The sequence below is a fragment of the Gastrolobium bilobum genome, unplaced genomic scaffold (assembly GCF_033153095.1).
Source record: "Gastrolobium bilobum isolate Gb01-03AN ecotype WA unplaced genomic scaffold, APGP_CSIRO_Gbil_v1 utg14285, whole genome shotgun sequence".
NCBI lineage: Eukaryota > Viridiplantae > Streptophyta > Magnoliopsida > Fabales > Fabaceae > Gastrolobium > Gastrolobium bilobum.
The window spans coordinates 154,001-170,731 of record NW_026897131.1 but is presented as its reverse complement, the minus strand read 5'-3'; the positions used below and the strand labels follow the sequence as shown (position 1 = coordinate 170,731).

Below are 16,731 nucleotides of genomic sequence, written 5' to 3'. Positions count from 1 at the left end.
CTAGAGACATATTTATATTGTTAATTTAATGAGGTATTTCGGTTAGATGTCCTTTGCAATTTACATACAGGAAATATTTTATTAAATGATTAAGTAAGTTGGTAATGATTAATGACATCATAATTGAAAAGAAAAAGATATTCCGCATTTTTAATTAAGCGCAGCTTAATACGATGATATGATAACATACCGGATATATACGGGGTGTTACAGAGGTGGTTTGGGCACGTAATGAGAAGGTCCTGGATGCTCCCGTAAGAACAGAAGTTTGTTACCAAGAGCTCAACACAAAAAGAGGTAGAGGTAGACCGAAACTTACTTGGGGGAAGGTAGTAAAATAAGATTTAATGGAGTGGGATATAGATTGGTGGGCGGTATGCCTTAGAACAGAATGGAGAAAAGCTATAAGCATGGTAGATGGTTAAACCCGTTGTTATTCCTATGTTCCAGATGGTCCATTTTTTAGTCCTTTTCTCCTTCATTTCACCCTCTTCTTCTTTTCCCTTTCTTTTTTACTTTTATATTTATATATATATATATATATATATATATATATTATTACTATTCTATTTATTTATTTTTACTTTTACTTTTATGTTTCTTTTTTCAACCTTTTTGTATCTTTCATTTGAGTTCATCTACCACCGACCCCAATTAATTTAGGATAAAGATGTTGTTGATGTTGATGTTGATCAATCCTGGTTTCCCAAGAAAGTATAAAACAAGTTTGTGATCTTAGTTAGGCATAATTGTTGTAGTAGTTTGTAATGTTGTGTATCTCTATCGATTCCAACTTTCTATGGACAAATAGCTTGAGGTTCAACTTGAGCTTCTAATCAAGTGTTTCTGATTTCTTATATTGTTTGGAAAACATGTTCTTTCTTAGGAAAATTCAGTTTTGAAAGAATTCACAATAACAATGAATTACATCCATTGTATCATTTGTTTCAGGCAAGAACCCATCTCCAATGTGGGACATAATAGTTTTCAATAAAATAAAGGACAAGCTTGGAGGAAGAGTTCGTCTTATGGTGTCAGGTGCCTCACCTTTATTACCTGATGTCATGGAATTTTTAAAGGTGTAAGTTTTGCATAATATTGGAGTTTATATTGCTAGAGAGGATTGTCTTTCTCTTATTATTATTTTTAATTAATTTTTTTCTTGTCGAATGATGTGTGGCATCTATTTTACGGTTGCTTTGGTGATCGAGTGACTGAAGGATATGGAATGACTGAGACTACTTGTGTTATAACCTGTATTGATGAGGGTGACAAACTTGGTGGTCATGTTGGCTCTCCTAATCCAGCTTGTGGTGAGTACTTAGTATGAAATGGTCAAACTGTCAGGTAATGCAATATACCAACCAACTTGATCATGAAATGGTCAAAATCTATTTTTTTATTTTATTTTAATTGCAACATCCCATCATTTGTGGTTATTTTAAATGTTCTTCTTCTTTGCCTTTTAGGGATGGGCTGTTTTCTTTTTTTGATATGTTGTTCTATAAAAATGTTAGCTAAATTCTTGACTCAGCCTTTGTGCCTAATTTATGCATGCTAACGGGCTGCTGAGGTGTTTTTTATATGGGTTTCCACGTAGTTTAGTTTTATTTTTGTCTTTTGTTAGAAATACAAATATAAAAAAAATTCATGTGCTTTCAACTAACACTTTAAATGTTTGAAAGAGTTGGTTCATGACACTATCTTAAAACCGAATCTTACCGGCCGGGTCGACCCGAGTGAGTTTCGGCAACCCGGTGGCCTTCGCGATTTGAGCTGGCCATAGGATTGATTATGTACTCCAACCGGTACTAAACTGGTGAATCGGACCAAAACTGGGATCAACCCTGGAAGCGAGTTTACCACTAGATCACTTTTATTTGTTGGACATAATGTTCATAATTTCACATTTATTATATCTTATTTTATAAATTTAATTTAAACGATTGAACCAAGTGACTCATCGGTTTAACCACTGACCCATTACCTTGACCGATTCGATGATTGAGCCGAGTTTTAAAACACTAAACACTAGTCATGTTGTGGGCTGGCAATTTTTTTTAAAAAATTACTATTTTAATAATTATTTTTAATAATTATTTACGAAAACATAACTATTTTGAAACTAAAAATAAATTTATTGCACTCAGTTACGTCCAAAGTAAGGCATGATCACTCACGCCCAGCAAGTGGTGTGACCTATAAGAGATACACGTTATGCATGAGGCGTGAGTTATGAGGAGAGAGACATGCAGAACTCTGGGCGTGAGTGAGAAAAGACTCATGCCCCCTATTGGTGTGACCGAAAAGGTTTTGGTAAAATAACCGGAGTTGTTGTTGTCTTCAATGTGGTCAGAGACTCAAAAAGTGAAATAAATCTTTAGTGCATCAGATCAACGACATACTTGTTTGGTTGCAATTGTCTGCAATTGCAGACATAAAGTTAAGGATGTTTTTCATGGGTGAGTGATTCAGGTCAAGTAAAAATAAAAATAAAAATAAGAAGATTGAAAGGAAAAAGGTAAAGATAGGCCCAACTCAACCAATCCTTACAATTAAAAGCTTAAAAGCTTAAACTTTAGCTCATTACTCTGTCGGCAAAAAAAATTAAAATATTATTATTTTAATAAATAATTACAAATATATAGTTGTTTTGAAATTATTTACGGATCTATTGCACTCATTCATGCCCAAATTGGACGTGACCATTCACGCCTAAATTAGGCGTGACTCCTAAGGCATAAACCTTATTAGTTCCAAATCTTAATAGACATCAACGATTCCTGAAATTCAATCTTCATTAAGGGAAGAATCGAAGATGTGATTTTTTTTGTCTATGTGTCACAAAATAAATAAACAAGATGCACTAAAAATTTATCCCAAAAGGTGACGACAATCGAAGATGAAGTGTTCGTTTGGAGAAGTCAGAACCGCTCGCATTCTTCATTTTCAAACGTTCTATTAAAGAGCGTATATATTAGATATTCTATTAATAGAATATCTAATATATACGCTCTTTATTTTAGATATTCTTTTAATAACTATCTTTAAAATAAATAAAAAATATAAAGCATAAATTTTAAATAAATAGTTTTATAAAATTAAAAATCTATTACTATAGTAACAATTATATTAGCTCCCCCAATATTTTTGGTTAATATATGCGTTGCTAGTGTAAACAGCATATATATTGAAACCAATTAAAGTTACGTTAATATAACTTAATAATTCAAATTAAAGCTTTCAATAAGAAAAAATGTGTGTTTTTTTTGAAGGACACAAACTCAGGTCCTTTTAAAAGAGAGATAGACACAAAGAAATGAGACTCACGAGGGGTGTAAATGGGCTAGGTCGGTCTACAGGGGCCAATGGCCTAGCCTATATTAGGTCAAGTTTGGCCTATTACAAATAGTAAAATAGAATAGGCCTAGGCTTTTAAGAAAACTTATTTTGGAAACAGGCCATAGACTTTTTTGTACATGTCGGGCCTGTAAGCCTACAGACACGCCTATATTATATTATTTATTTTAAATAAAAGAAGTAAAATTATTATTTTAAATTTTTTGAATAATAAAGTATTATTATTTTAATTATTGTTTTAGTTGTGGAATGTTTAATAGGCTTAAATAGGCTAACAGACCTAGGGGAGTTCGTGGTTTGGATTGAATCGATTTTGAAAGAAAAAATCATCTAATCCAATCCCTTCGGTTTGATCATGTAATCATCCATTCGGTTTGAATTTTTTTTCCAATCCGATCCGATCCGATCCAATCCAATTTCTTTCGGTTTGGATTCGATCGGTTTTTGATTTTTTGAAAATCCTAAAATTTGTTTCATGATTATTGTGCAAATAACATCTTTTGTACATATTGGCTTTGTAATTTTTTTTTTTGAAATACAAAAGCATCAGTAAACGATAATATAGTTCTTTTTGGGCAATGAGATATAAAGCTCTACATAGATGAAATTTTGTTGATGAGATGTGACTAAGTTTTTTTTTTTGGATTTAGTTGATGGGTTAATAGATCTTGGGTTTAGAAATTTTTGGTTTATGATTGCTGAAAGGTCCAAGTAGGTAAAAGGGAATTAATATATTGGATCGGTTTTCATCAACCAATCCAAAAACCGATCCAATCCAATTAAAATTTGTGGTTTTTTTTCGATTTTTGGTTTTTCGATTTTTGGTTTATTTGGTTATCGGTTTTTCAGTTCGGTCACTGCGGATTGAATCGGTTTGGATCAGTTGATGAACACCCCTAAACAGACTTAGGCCAATGCTTTTATTTTTTAAATATAGGTCAGGTCAGACTTGTATTTCAGAACCTACACAGGCTAACAGGTCAGGCCAGACCCAACATTTTTTACATAGGCTTAGCCTATTTAAGCCAAAGCCTAGCCTATTTACACCCTACTCACGAGGCATTCACGTCTAAGTTAAGCGTGACTCATCTGGTGTTGACATGTGACATAAAAAATCAATAGTTTTACCATAAAACTTCGAAAAGCCATAACTTTTGACTCGGGGTGTCCGAATCAGATAGTTTTTTTGATTCTATATAACTTTTCTAGATCTACACAATGACACCTTATTTGACATATTTTATATCTCACAAACATATTTCAAATTTGCAACAATGGTATTATAAAATCGTTTAAACCCAGAAGTCTCAGAGTTTTTTTTCCAAATCAACATGAGTCTTCTGCCTACTAGAATCTCCTTATCCCTATCATATAGAGTGTCTTCTTATCATTGTGAATTAAGACCTTATCTTGTAAATAGTGGCCGGAAATTAAAAATGGTACTAAAGTGGGTTATGTAAGCATTTTATCACTAATTTAATAATTCATGTTCAACAATATTCATTCAGGAATATGACAGAGGATCTTTAGAATTTATGAGTTTCACATAAACATACATTTATCCATTAATGCGGAAGATCTTTACAGTAGAATGTCCATTTCAGAGTCATGACCCTCTTCTGTTCTTGTATCTTCTTTGACATGGATTGGATACAACTTTTATGGGCAGACAATGATGAAGATGGTTTCTGTAGACCCCTTTATCAGAAAACCTCTAGTTTCTCTGAATGTAACTGAACCTGTCACCAGTTACTTGTTTAAAAACTTCCCTTAATAGTCAAATTACCATAATGCCTTTTTTATTAATTAAACCAAATGACACTTAATATCATACATGAGACAATTTTACATTCTCCCAGTTGGCTCATGACATGAGGTGTCCCTTTATGATTTAATGAACATTTATTATAATGCACATTTACTAGGCTAAGGTTCCATACATTGACCTCATCATAATTCATTATTAGAAAAAAAATCAACACGAGTCATGGCGGTTCTATGCTATCAAGTTGGCATAATCCCTTCCATGTACCACTATATTGACTATTCTTCCTAACATGATACTTTAATAGGAAGTACACATTATGTCCAACAATAATGTCTTCATTACGGACCATAAATATTTTTCAATATCATCACATATACTTACATGCATACATAAATTGAAAACAAAACAATATCAGAAACATATATTCATCAATAAGCTCAGAGTGTCAACACTTAATACATTACAATAATTATCATCATTCACTAGCTGACATAATGTCCATTCTACATACATGACCAGTAAATGTCTTGGGCGGTAATCCCTTCGTCAAGGGATCAGCTATCATAAGATCAGTGCTAATATGCTCTATAGACACTATGTTTCTGAACCTTTTCTTTAACGGCAAAGTATTTCAATTCCATATGTTTAGCACCTTTGGAATATTTGTCGTTTTTAGAAAAGAAGACTGCTGCGGAATTATCACAATAAATTTTCAGCGGCTTTTCAATGTTGTCGACCAATCCAAGCCCTGAAATAAAGTTCCGTAGCCATTTAGCTTGAATCATGGCTTCAAAGCATGCCACAAATTCATCTTCCATAGTGGACGCAACAATTACAGTCTGCTTCGCACTTTTCCATGATATAGCTCCTTCAGCTAAGAGATACAGGTAACCACATGTAGACTTTCTTGTGTCTACGCATCCTGCAAAATCTGAATATGTGTATCCAATCACTTCAAGGTTGTTAGACCTTCTATAAGTAAGCATGTGACCTTTAGTTCCTTGCAAATATCTCAGAACTTTCTTAGCAGTTTTCCAATGATCCATACCGGGATTACTTTGGTATCTACCCAACATCCCAACTACAAAGCTAATATCTGGTCTCGTACAAGTCTGAGCATACATTAAGCTCCCAACTAATGATGCATAAAGAATTGCTTCCATTTCTTTTCGTTCCAATTCATTTTTGGGACATTGCATGAGACTAAACTTATCTCCATTCTGAATTGGAACTGGAGATGATGAGCAGTTTTCCATTCTGAATCTCTCTAAAACTTTATTAATGTATGCTTTCTGAGACAAACCTAACAGTCCTTGTGATCTATCACGGAATATTTCTATTCCTATCACATAAGCTGCCTCACCCATATCTTTCATTTCGAAGTTACTAGAGAGAAACTTCTTAGTCTCATTTAAAAGACCAAGATCGTTAGTTGCAAGCAAAATATCATCAACATACAGAATCAATAAAATAAACTTGATCCCACTGATCTTCAGATATAAACATCGATCAACGATGTTTTCTTTAAATCCAAAAGAAACAACAGTATCATTAAACTTAAGGTACCATTGTCGTGAAACTTGTTTAAGTCCGTATATTGACTTCTTAAGTTTGTACACCATGTGCTCTTTACCCTTTTCTATGAACCCCATTGGTTGGTCCATGTACACATCTTTATCTAAATTCTCATTTAGAAAGGCAGTTTTCACAGCCATTTGGTGTAACTCTAGATCATAATGAGCCACAATGCCATAATAATTCTTAAAGAATCATTCTTTGAAACTGGTGAAAAAGTTTCTTTATAGTCAATGCCATCTTTCCGAGTGAATCCTTTTGCAACTAGTCTGGCCTTATATCGTTCCAAGTTACCATAAGAATCATGTTTGGTCTTAAAGACCCATTTACAACCAACTCTCTTGCACCCTTCTGGTAACTCAACAAGATCCCAAACCTTATTCTGTTCCATAGATTTCAACTCATTTTTCATGGCATCTAACCACTTATCACCAGTATCACCATTCATGGCTTGTGAAAACGTTACTGGATCATCCTGAACACCCATGTCAAATTCAGACTCTTGTAGATATACCACATAATCATTAGAAATAGCAGGTCTCCTTTCTCTTTGAGATCTTCTTAATGCTATTTGTTGTGGTTCTTCTACTATGGGTTCATTCGGTTCATCAACAATGATCTCTTTATGAGTAGTGGGATCATCAACTCGTCCTTCATTATTATTGATTGGTTCAATAACATGAGGAATAACAACTGTGCTAGAGCTACAAGTCAATGGAACTTGTATTCTCACTTCATGAATATCCACTTTACGTGGTATTTCACTCCCACTAACTTTACCATTCTTAATGAACCTTGCATTTCCAGATTCAATAATCCTTGTAGTATGATAAGGACAGTAAAATCTATACCCTTTCGATTTTTCTGGGTAACCAATGAAATAACCACTGATTGTCCTTACATCCAGTTTCTTTTCTTGCGGATTGTAGTATCTAATCTCTGTCTGACAACCCCAAACATGTAGGTGTGTTATACTAGGTTTCCTTCCAGTCCAAAGTTCAAAAGGAGTCTTTGGAACTGACTTACTAGGAACCCTTTTCAATATGTACATGGCAATTTTTAGAGCATAAGTCCACAATGAAACAGGTAAAGAAGAATTGCTTAACATACTCCTAACCATATCCAGTAAGGTCCTATTATGCCTTTCTGATACACCATTTTGTTGCGGTGTACCGACATTGTGTATTGAGCATAAATACCACGTTTTTCTAGAAATTTAGCAAATGGGCCCAGATGTTGTCCACTTTCATCATACTTTCCATAATATTCACCACCCCTATCAGACCTGACAATTTTCACCTTTCTATCTAATTTCCTTTCAACTGCATTAATATAAATCTCTAAAGCATTTGCAGCTTGAGACTTATCATGCAGCAAATAGACATAACCATAACGTGAATAATCATCAATGAAGGTGAGAAAATATTTTTTTATTGAAAGCATTAACATCAAACGGACCACATACATCAGTGTGTATAATTTCAAGAAGCTGAGTGCTTCTTGTGGCTCCTTTCTTTGTGTGTTTTGTTTGTTTTCCTTTAGTACAATCCACACAAACATTTAAATCAGTAAAATCTAAATCCGGAAGGATTTCATTCTTCTCCAATCTTTTCATTCTTTCTTTGGAAATGTGTCCCAAACGTTTGTGCCACAAGTAAGCAGAACATTCATTAATTAAGGTACGTTTAGTACCAACATTATGATGTAGAGTCATAAGCGTTTTAGCATAAAGATTATCAAGACATAATTTATATAATTCATCACATAAAGTACTATTACCAATCAAATGATTGTGCTTGTACAAACTGAAACTACCACTACCAAATTTAAAAGAGTATCCAGCAACACCAAGTTTGGAAATTGAAACTAAATTCCTAGATATACTAGGGACATAAAGAGTTTCACATAAGTCCAAATGAAATCCACTGTCGAGAATCAAACGGTAAGTCCCAACAGCTTCTACCGGAACTTTCACTCTATTGCCCATAAGGACAAACTTTTCATTTGGCTTTGTGGTTTGGGTCATAAGGAATCCATGCATTGTATTAGAAACATGAGTAGTACAACCAGAATTAATCCACCAAGTATTATAAGGAACTTCAGCCAGGTTTGATTCATAACATACATAAGCACTAGGCTTACCTTTCTTTTCAAACCAAGCCTTACGTTTCAGGCAATCCTTTTTGAAATGCCCTTCCTTTTTACAGAAATGACATCTCATCTTTGCATTACTTTCCTTTTGTGGATTTTAGAAGAAGAGGCCTCATCAATCTTAAGGGGTCCTCCTCCTCCTCCTTTCTTCTCATGCTTCTTAGCTTTATTCTTTTCAGCTCCTTGATGCTTTACATAATTGACAGAATGAGCTCCATGATTCTCGAGTCTGGTTTCCTCCTGAACTAGCATATTGTGCAATTCTTGCATATTCCATTTATCTTTCATGGTATTATAGTTCATTTGGAAAGGACCATACTCTGACGGTAATGAGTTCAATACGAACTGCACCAGGAAATTCTCATCCACAGCCATTCCCAATGATTTCAATTTTTCCGCAATGCTTGCCATATCAATAACATGCTCATGCACAGTATGTGAACCATCAAATTTCATGGTGGTCAGTGTACTCATAAGTGTCCCAGCAAGAGACTTATCAGCGGTTTGGGAGCGTTCTTCCACAAATTTCATGATGCATATCTCTATCATAAATATTTGTCATCTTTGGATGTCCAAATGTAAGGAAGTATACCAACAATACCAACATCCATGTTCATTTTATAAAACAAATAATCTTTCTTTGGGTTGACCCTAACTGTCCTATAATAATGAACTTCAATATACCACAACATGAGCAATTATTTTATACTCTTCATAGCATCACAGTCATGGTAATTGAAACAAAATCATAATATTTGAAATTAAAACAACTCTTCAAGATTTGGCCACTTTGGTGACTAACAAATCTACCATATTTAATTTCAAAATTAAAATATTTCATAAACAGTAATAGAATTAAATTTTCACATTCAATTTTAACCCAACCACGTCACATAATCATTTACAGTTTAGCAAAATGGCCACGGAAAAATAACTAGTGATATTACATGCTTGATCCTGTTGTAACATGCTTAACCTAATAGTAGTTTTAAAACCGTGGACATAGTAGCTTACTTCAAAGGATAAAAGAAAGGAAACCACATCACTCAATCTCCCATTAAGCCTTTGTCCAATAATTCATAAAAAATAGAAATAAATGAATGGCTACGTACGAAAAACCGAATTGCAATGATTCATAAAACCGAATGGCTATAATTCATAAAAGTCCCAACTTCTTTTATAAGAAACACGAAACCCGGGAAGCAAATTAATCATGATGCACGTTTAATTGATTTCAAAGAATATTATGAAATCCAACAATGATGCACGGTTATCGAAAAGTCATATACTTCTCCAAATCAAATCAATATTAGTTTCTCGATTTTTCAAACAGCGATCGGTTGTAAATTTCAAATGCTATTCCATAGACACAAAAATCGAGAATGGCAAATGATCTTTAATTCAACCAATTTACAGTGCACATTGCCAAACCGAATGCAACTTTCATCCAATAATTCACTTTTTCAAATCAATATACGGATGAAAAAAAAATCGAGAAATATCGATTGACATTTATTTTATATTCAAGGATGATCGTGAATTTTCAGAACCTAACTTTTCATTAATTAAGAATTCATTCATAATTATATATGAAAAACATAAATTTTAAACACATGCTCTAATACTACATATAAGCATTTTATCAATAATTCAATAATTCATGTCTATGTAGCACTGATACCGACACGGGACACGTGACACGATACGAAACGATACTCTGACACGTTTATTCTAAAAAATATTAGATTTCGACATGTTACGACACGTTTTGCTATTAAATAATATATTTAATTTATGTAGAGTATATTATATTTAATATTCAATAATTTAACAAAAAAATGAATCTAAACTTATAATATTCATAAATTTTGTAAAGAAACATAAAATATCCTAAATATTTATATTAAACTCAATAAAATGGTAATCGTAATCCAACAAATCTAACAGTTGAAACTAAAATTCAATGAAACGCAACCTTTGAATCTTTTTTTTTTTTTAATTTCTATAACGCGTGTTGGAGTGTCGGGGAGTGTCCGAGAGTGTCAGGAAGTGTCGGACACGACACATAAGGCTTTTTGAAGTGTCGGTACTTCATAGATTCATGTTCAACAATATTCGTTCCGGAACATGACAGAAGATCTTTAGAATTTATGAGTTTCACATAAACATACCTTTATCCATTAATGCGGAAGATCTTTACAGTAGAATGTCCTATTCAGAGTCCTGACCCTCTTCTGTTCTTGTATCTTCTTTGACAGGGATTAGATACAACTTTTATGGGTAGACAATGATGGAGATGGTTTCTGTAGACCCCTTTATCAGAAAACCTCCCGTTTCTCTGAATGTAACTGAACCTGTCACCAGTTACTTGTTTAAAAACTTCCCTTAATTGTCAAATTACCATAATGCCCTTTTTATTAATTAAACCAAATGACACTTAATATCATATATGAGACAAATAGTTTTACAGGTTAGTCCATATATAAATAAGGATATTTAATGTCATAATAAAATATATACTTTCTACCAAGTGTTTGAAAAAAAAAAGTGTAGAATATAGTAAGAAAAGAAAGTGCCACAATATAAAACTCTGAGGGAGATGGGTGAGAATATAATGTGTGAGAGAGATTGGTGAGAATTCTATGTTCTTTTTTTTTTATATATACATGAGTTCTATGTTTTTTAAGTTGCATTAGAAAATGCAAATTTTTTGATGTATTGCATTAAAAATATATAAGAGTTTCTCTCCATGTTCAATTTATTTTCATTTCTAACATTCTGTAACTTCATAAATACAACTGTGGCATCCAATTGCAGGTTTTTCATGGGCATCCAATCCAATTTCTGATTTGAGGTTTAACTTGACATATTGATTGCACAACAAAAAAACATATAATTTCCTCTAAAGTGAAGTACTTTGATTTCTTAAAAATAGCCTCACAAAATATGAAAACAAAATTTAGAGTATAATTTCCTCGATTTTAGATCATTAAATAAAGAATTATGTGACTTACTTTCGTTAAGAAAAAACTTGAAGGTTTCTTCTGGGTTTAAACGCTCTTATAGTACTATTGTTGCAAATTCGAACTGTGTTTGTGAGAGATAAAATATGCTAAATGAGATGTCATTGCATAGATCTCAAAAAGTTAGATGGAATAAAAAAAAATTTATTTAATTCGGACACCTGAGTTAAAAGTTATGACTTTATGATGTTTTTCGGTTAAAATATTGACTTTTATGTGCCACATGTCAACACCAGATAAGTCACGACTATTAGGCGTGAATGCCTCATGAATCACACCTAACTTTGGTGTGAATGAGTGCACTAAATTCATAAATAATTTCGAAATAACTATATATTCATAATTATTTATTAAAACATCAATATTAAACCCCCCTAATAAACAACTACTTGTAACCTCAATAGCACGAACACGTTGTTTTGTTGAAAATTTACGTGTCGGACACGTGTCCGACACGCACACGCTCCGACACGCTCGGATACGCATCCGACACGCGGTCAACATTTGAGGACACGTGGTCAACTCTCGGACACGTTCCGACACGTTTTTCCGACATGCAGTCAACTGTTTCGGACACGCGGTCAACGCTCAGACACGCTGGGAAACTTTTTTTTTATTTTTAAATCTTAATTTTATTTTTTTAATTAAATATAAAAGAAATAATTTATAAATTAATTTTTTTCTGTTATGAAATTTGAAATAAAAAATTAACAAAGTACAAAAAATTATTTATATTTATATTTATGTTATGAAATTTAAATGTTTGATTGGTTATATGACTTATAATGGACTCTTATATGTACTAAATATAAATTATATTATATATATTAAAAATTTTATTTACTATGAAAACGTGTCCCAATGTGTCGAAATATGACATTTTTTAAAATTAACGTGTCGGCGTGTTGTGTCGTGTCGTGTCGTGTCCCGTGTCCGTGTCCGTGCATCATAGCTTGTAACAATCCACTGCTCAAGACCCAAATTTGTAGTATTATATTATGGGTAAAATGTGTGTCATTTTAAAGGATATAAAGTTGTGTCATTTTAAGAGAAAGAATGAGATAGATAAAAGAGGAGAGAGAGTTGACAAAAAAAATAAAGGTATGAGTCCCACCTCTTTGTGAGAATGAAATGATATAAGTTGTGTCATTTAAAAGGATAAACATTTTCCCCTTATATTATATATGTAAGATTATATTTACAACTTTTCTTTTATAAACTCTTACAAATTAATTATGGGTAGCACATACTAATATATACTATTCGTAGTATATAGTATAATTTGTAAGAGTTTGTAAACAAAATTTTTGTAAATATCACCTACCGTAATATATAATGTAATTTGTAAGAGTTTTTAAATAAAAAATTTATAAATATTAGGGTGAAAGATTTCTCTAGTCAATGGAGATAAGTTATGTCCAGTGAGTCCAAAACGACATAGCTTCGGCGTAAAAATTAAGATGTTTTTGTAATTTTAATATATTGTATAGTTATATTAGTCTTTATAATTATAATTTTTTAATCTTATAACACAAAACGACATCATTTTGTGTTCACTAGAGATAATTTTATCTCCGGTAACTGGAGAAATATTTTTCCCTAAATATTATGTAGTATATAGTATAATTTGTAAGAGTTGGTAATAAAGAAAATTTATAAATATAACCGTTATTATATTAATAAGATTAACATAAAAATCTATTCTACCGTAAAAAAAGTTATTAAAAAGAAAATACCAAAGACGAAATTGATATCATTTCTCCAGTTTTAATACTGGTCACTCCTTTCACTTGTATATCTCTTCCTCATATTCCAATTGCAATCAATCTGATCCTTATTTTTTTTATATTTTATTTTTGAAGGTAATCTGATCCTTATTTTAAACTCTGAACAAACCCACTCCTATAACTCTTCTTTCTGTTGCCATTGCAATTCCTCATTGCAATGGAGTGTAATCTCTTCCCGAATAGGCCACTACTCCCAGTCCCTGCAAACACACCAACAACACAACCTTTGAAATTAAAGTCAACACTTTTTCCATTTTTTCACTCTCCACCACCTCCTCCTCCTCCTTCCTTTCATGTGGATTCTCTTATCCAACATCTCCAACACCTCTCTTCTGCTCCCATCACCACTCACTCCCTCACACTTGTGCCTCCAATTCATGATGACAGGACCCATTTCAATTCTCTCCGAAATCCTCTTGATTCAACTGAACCACAGCTACCCACTTCAGCTTCTGCCACCAGAATTGGTTATGATCAACTTGAGGATGCAAAGTTTGGATTTTTATCAGCCAGGGGTAAGTTGATGCTCAATTCAATTGTTGGGTCACCTTTGCATAGTTTAAATGATTTCTTCAACTCTGCCAAATTTGAATTGCTTGAAGTTGATATTCCCAGCCTCTTGAAAGCTTTAGACCTTTCTGGCAACTGGGAAAGAGCCCTTTTGTTGTTTGAATGGGTTTGGTTGCATTTTGGGTCTGAAAATATGAAGGTGGACAATCAGGTTGTTGAGATTATGGTTAGAATATTGGGGAGAGAATCACAGCATTCTATTGCATCCAAGCTGTTTGATTTAATTCCTGTTGAAGAATACTCACTTGATATCCGGGCTTACACCACTATTCTTCATGCATATGCTCGCACAGGCAAGTATAAGCGAGCTATTGATATGTTTGAGAAGATGAAGGAGACTGGTCTTGATCCAACTTTGGTAACTTACAATGTTATGCTTGATGTTTATGGCAAGATGGGTCGTTCTTGGAATAAAATCTTGGACCTATTGGATGAGATGAGAAACAAAGGGCTTGAGTTTGATGAGTTTACATGCAGTACTGTGATCTCTGCTTGTGGGAGAGAGGGTATGCTAGATGAAGCAAGGAAATTTTTTGCTGAGTTAAAATTGAATGGCTATAAACCCGGAACAGTTACATATAATTCTCTGCTGCAGATTTTTGGAAAGGCTGGAGTTTACATAGAGGCCTTGAACATCTTAAAAGAAATGGAGGATAATAATTGTTCACCTGATTCTGTTACTTACAATGAGCTTGTGGCAGCATATGTAAGAGCTGGATTTCATGATGAAGGGGCTGCTGTCATGGATACAATGACAAGAAAAGGAGTAATGCCAAATTCTGTTACATATACCACTGTGATAAATGCCTATGGTAAGGTTGGAAAGGAGGACAAGGCGTTAAAGTTGTTCAGCCAGATGAAGGAGTTGGGTTGTGTTCCGAATGTATGCACTTACAACTCTGTTCTTGCAATGCTAGGCAGGAAGTTGAGATCAGAAGATATGATTAAGGTTCTCCGTGAAATGAAATTGAATGGATGTGCTCCTGATCGTATTACGTGGAACACCTTACTTGCTGTATGTGGTGATAAGGGTAAGCACAATTATGTTAACCAGGTTTTAAGGGAAATGAAAAACTGTGGATTTGAGCCTGACAAAGACACTTTCAATACATTAATTAGCACATATGGTCGGTGTGGATCTGAAGTTGATGCTGCAAAAGTATATGGGGAAATGGTTAAAGCTGGTTTTACTCCTTGTATAATGACTTATAATGCTCTTCTAAATGCTCTTGCAAGACGAGGTGATTGGAAAGCAGCAGAATCTGTTATCCTGGACATGCAGAACAAGGGCTTTAAGCCTAATGATACTTCATACTCACTGTTGCTTCATTGCTATTCTAAGGATGGGAATGTCAAGGGGTTAGAGAAGGTTGAGAAAGAAATTTATCATGGTCATGTCTTTCCTAGTTGGATGCTTTTGAGAACCCTTGTCATTGCAAACTTCAAGTGCAGACGGCTCAAGGGAATAGAAAGGGCATTTCAGCAATTGCAAAAGAATGGATACAAACCTGATTTGGTTATAATAAACTCCATGCTTTCAATGTATGTCCGAAACAAGATGTTTGAGAAGGCCCATGAAATGCTACATTTTATTCACAAAAGTGGGTTGCAGCCAAACGTTTCAACCTATAATAGCTTGATAGACTTGTATGTTCGAGAGGGTGAGTGTTGGAAAGCTGAAGAAATGATCAAGGAAATTCAAAACTCGGGTCAGAAGCCAGATCTTGTGTCTTATAATACTGTCATCAAGGGATTTTGCAGACAAGGGCTCATGCAGGAGGCTATTAGAGTTCTATCAGAGATGACAACTAATGGGATTCGACCATGTGTCATTACATACAATACTTTCTTGACAGGATATGCAGGGCAGGGGTTGTTTTCTGAAGCAGATGAAGTCATTAGATATATGATTGAGCACAATTGCAGGCCCAATGAGCTAACTTACAAGATTGTAGTTGATGGTTATTGTAAAGCAAGGAAACATGAAGAAGCAATGGACTTCTTGTCTAAGATTAAGGAGATTGATATCTCTTTTGATGATCAATCTGTGAAAAGGTTAGCTTCTTACATTAGGGAGATTTTGGGGTCTTGACTTTGTGAATTATCCCTTTGGGTTTCCTTTTTTTTTTTAATACGTTGGTTAATACAAGTCCATCAGTTGTTGCAAGTCTTTAGCATGAATCAGATTTGGACTTTTGGCAACTCCATTTGTACTATAAAATTAATAACAGCACCATTCCACAATAAAATAAGGCATGGAATATATTGAATCCGCCTATCTGTGAATGAATTCCTTTGTTGTGCATGAGAAAGTTGGAATAAATAACTGAAAAGTTATAAATTTTGGTGCAAGAAAGTTGTCTTTATGTGCATGCTTTTTTTTTTTCTCATTCTGTCGGGTGAAGAAAATAAAATTCAACTGGAAGTCTGGCACAAAATCAGAGTTATTTATTCTTGTTAGGTAATTGTGTGATAGGTTATTCCACTTATATGGATT

At 33.6% G+C, this 16,731-nt stretch overlaps 1 protein-coding gene across 1 annotated transcript; it reads left to right on the top strand.

The window, feature by feature from the left end:
* Window positions 1-13,775: 13,775 nt before the first annotated feature.
* LOC133304403 (pentatricopeptide repeat-containing protein At2g18940, chloroplastic) lies at window positions 13,776-16,522 on the top strand. The gene has a single exon (XM_061504443.1). It carries the CDS (start codon window positions 13,822-13,824, stop codon window positions 16,324-16,326), a length of 2,505 nt encoding a protein of 834 aa, XP_061360427.1. The 5' UTR covers window positions 13,776-13,821; the 3' UTR covers window positions 16,327-16,522.
* The last annotated feature ends 209 nt before the right edge of the window (window positions 16,523-16,731 follow it).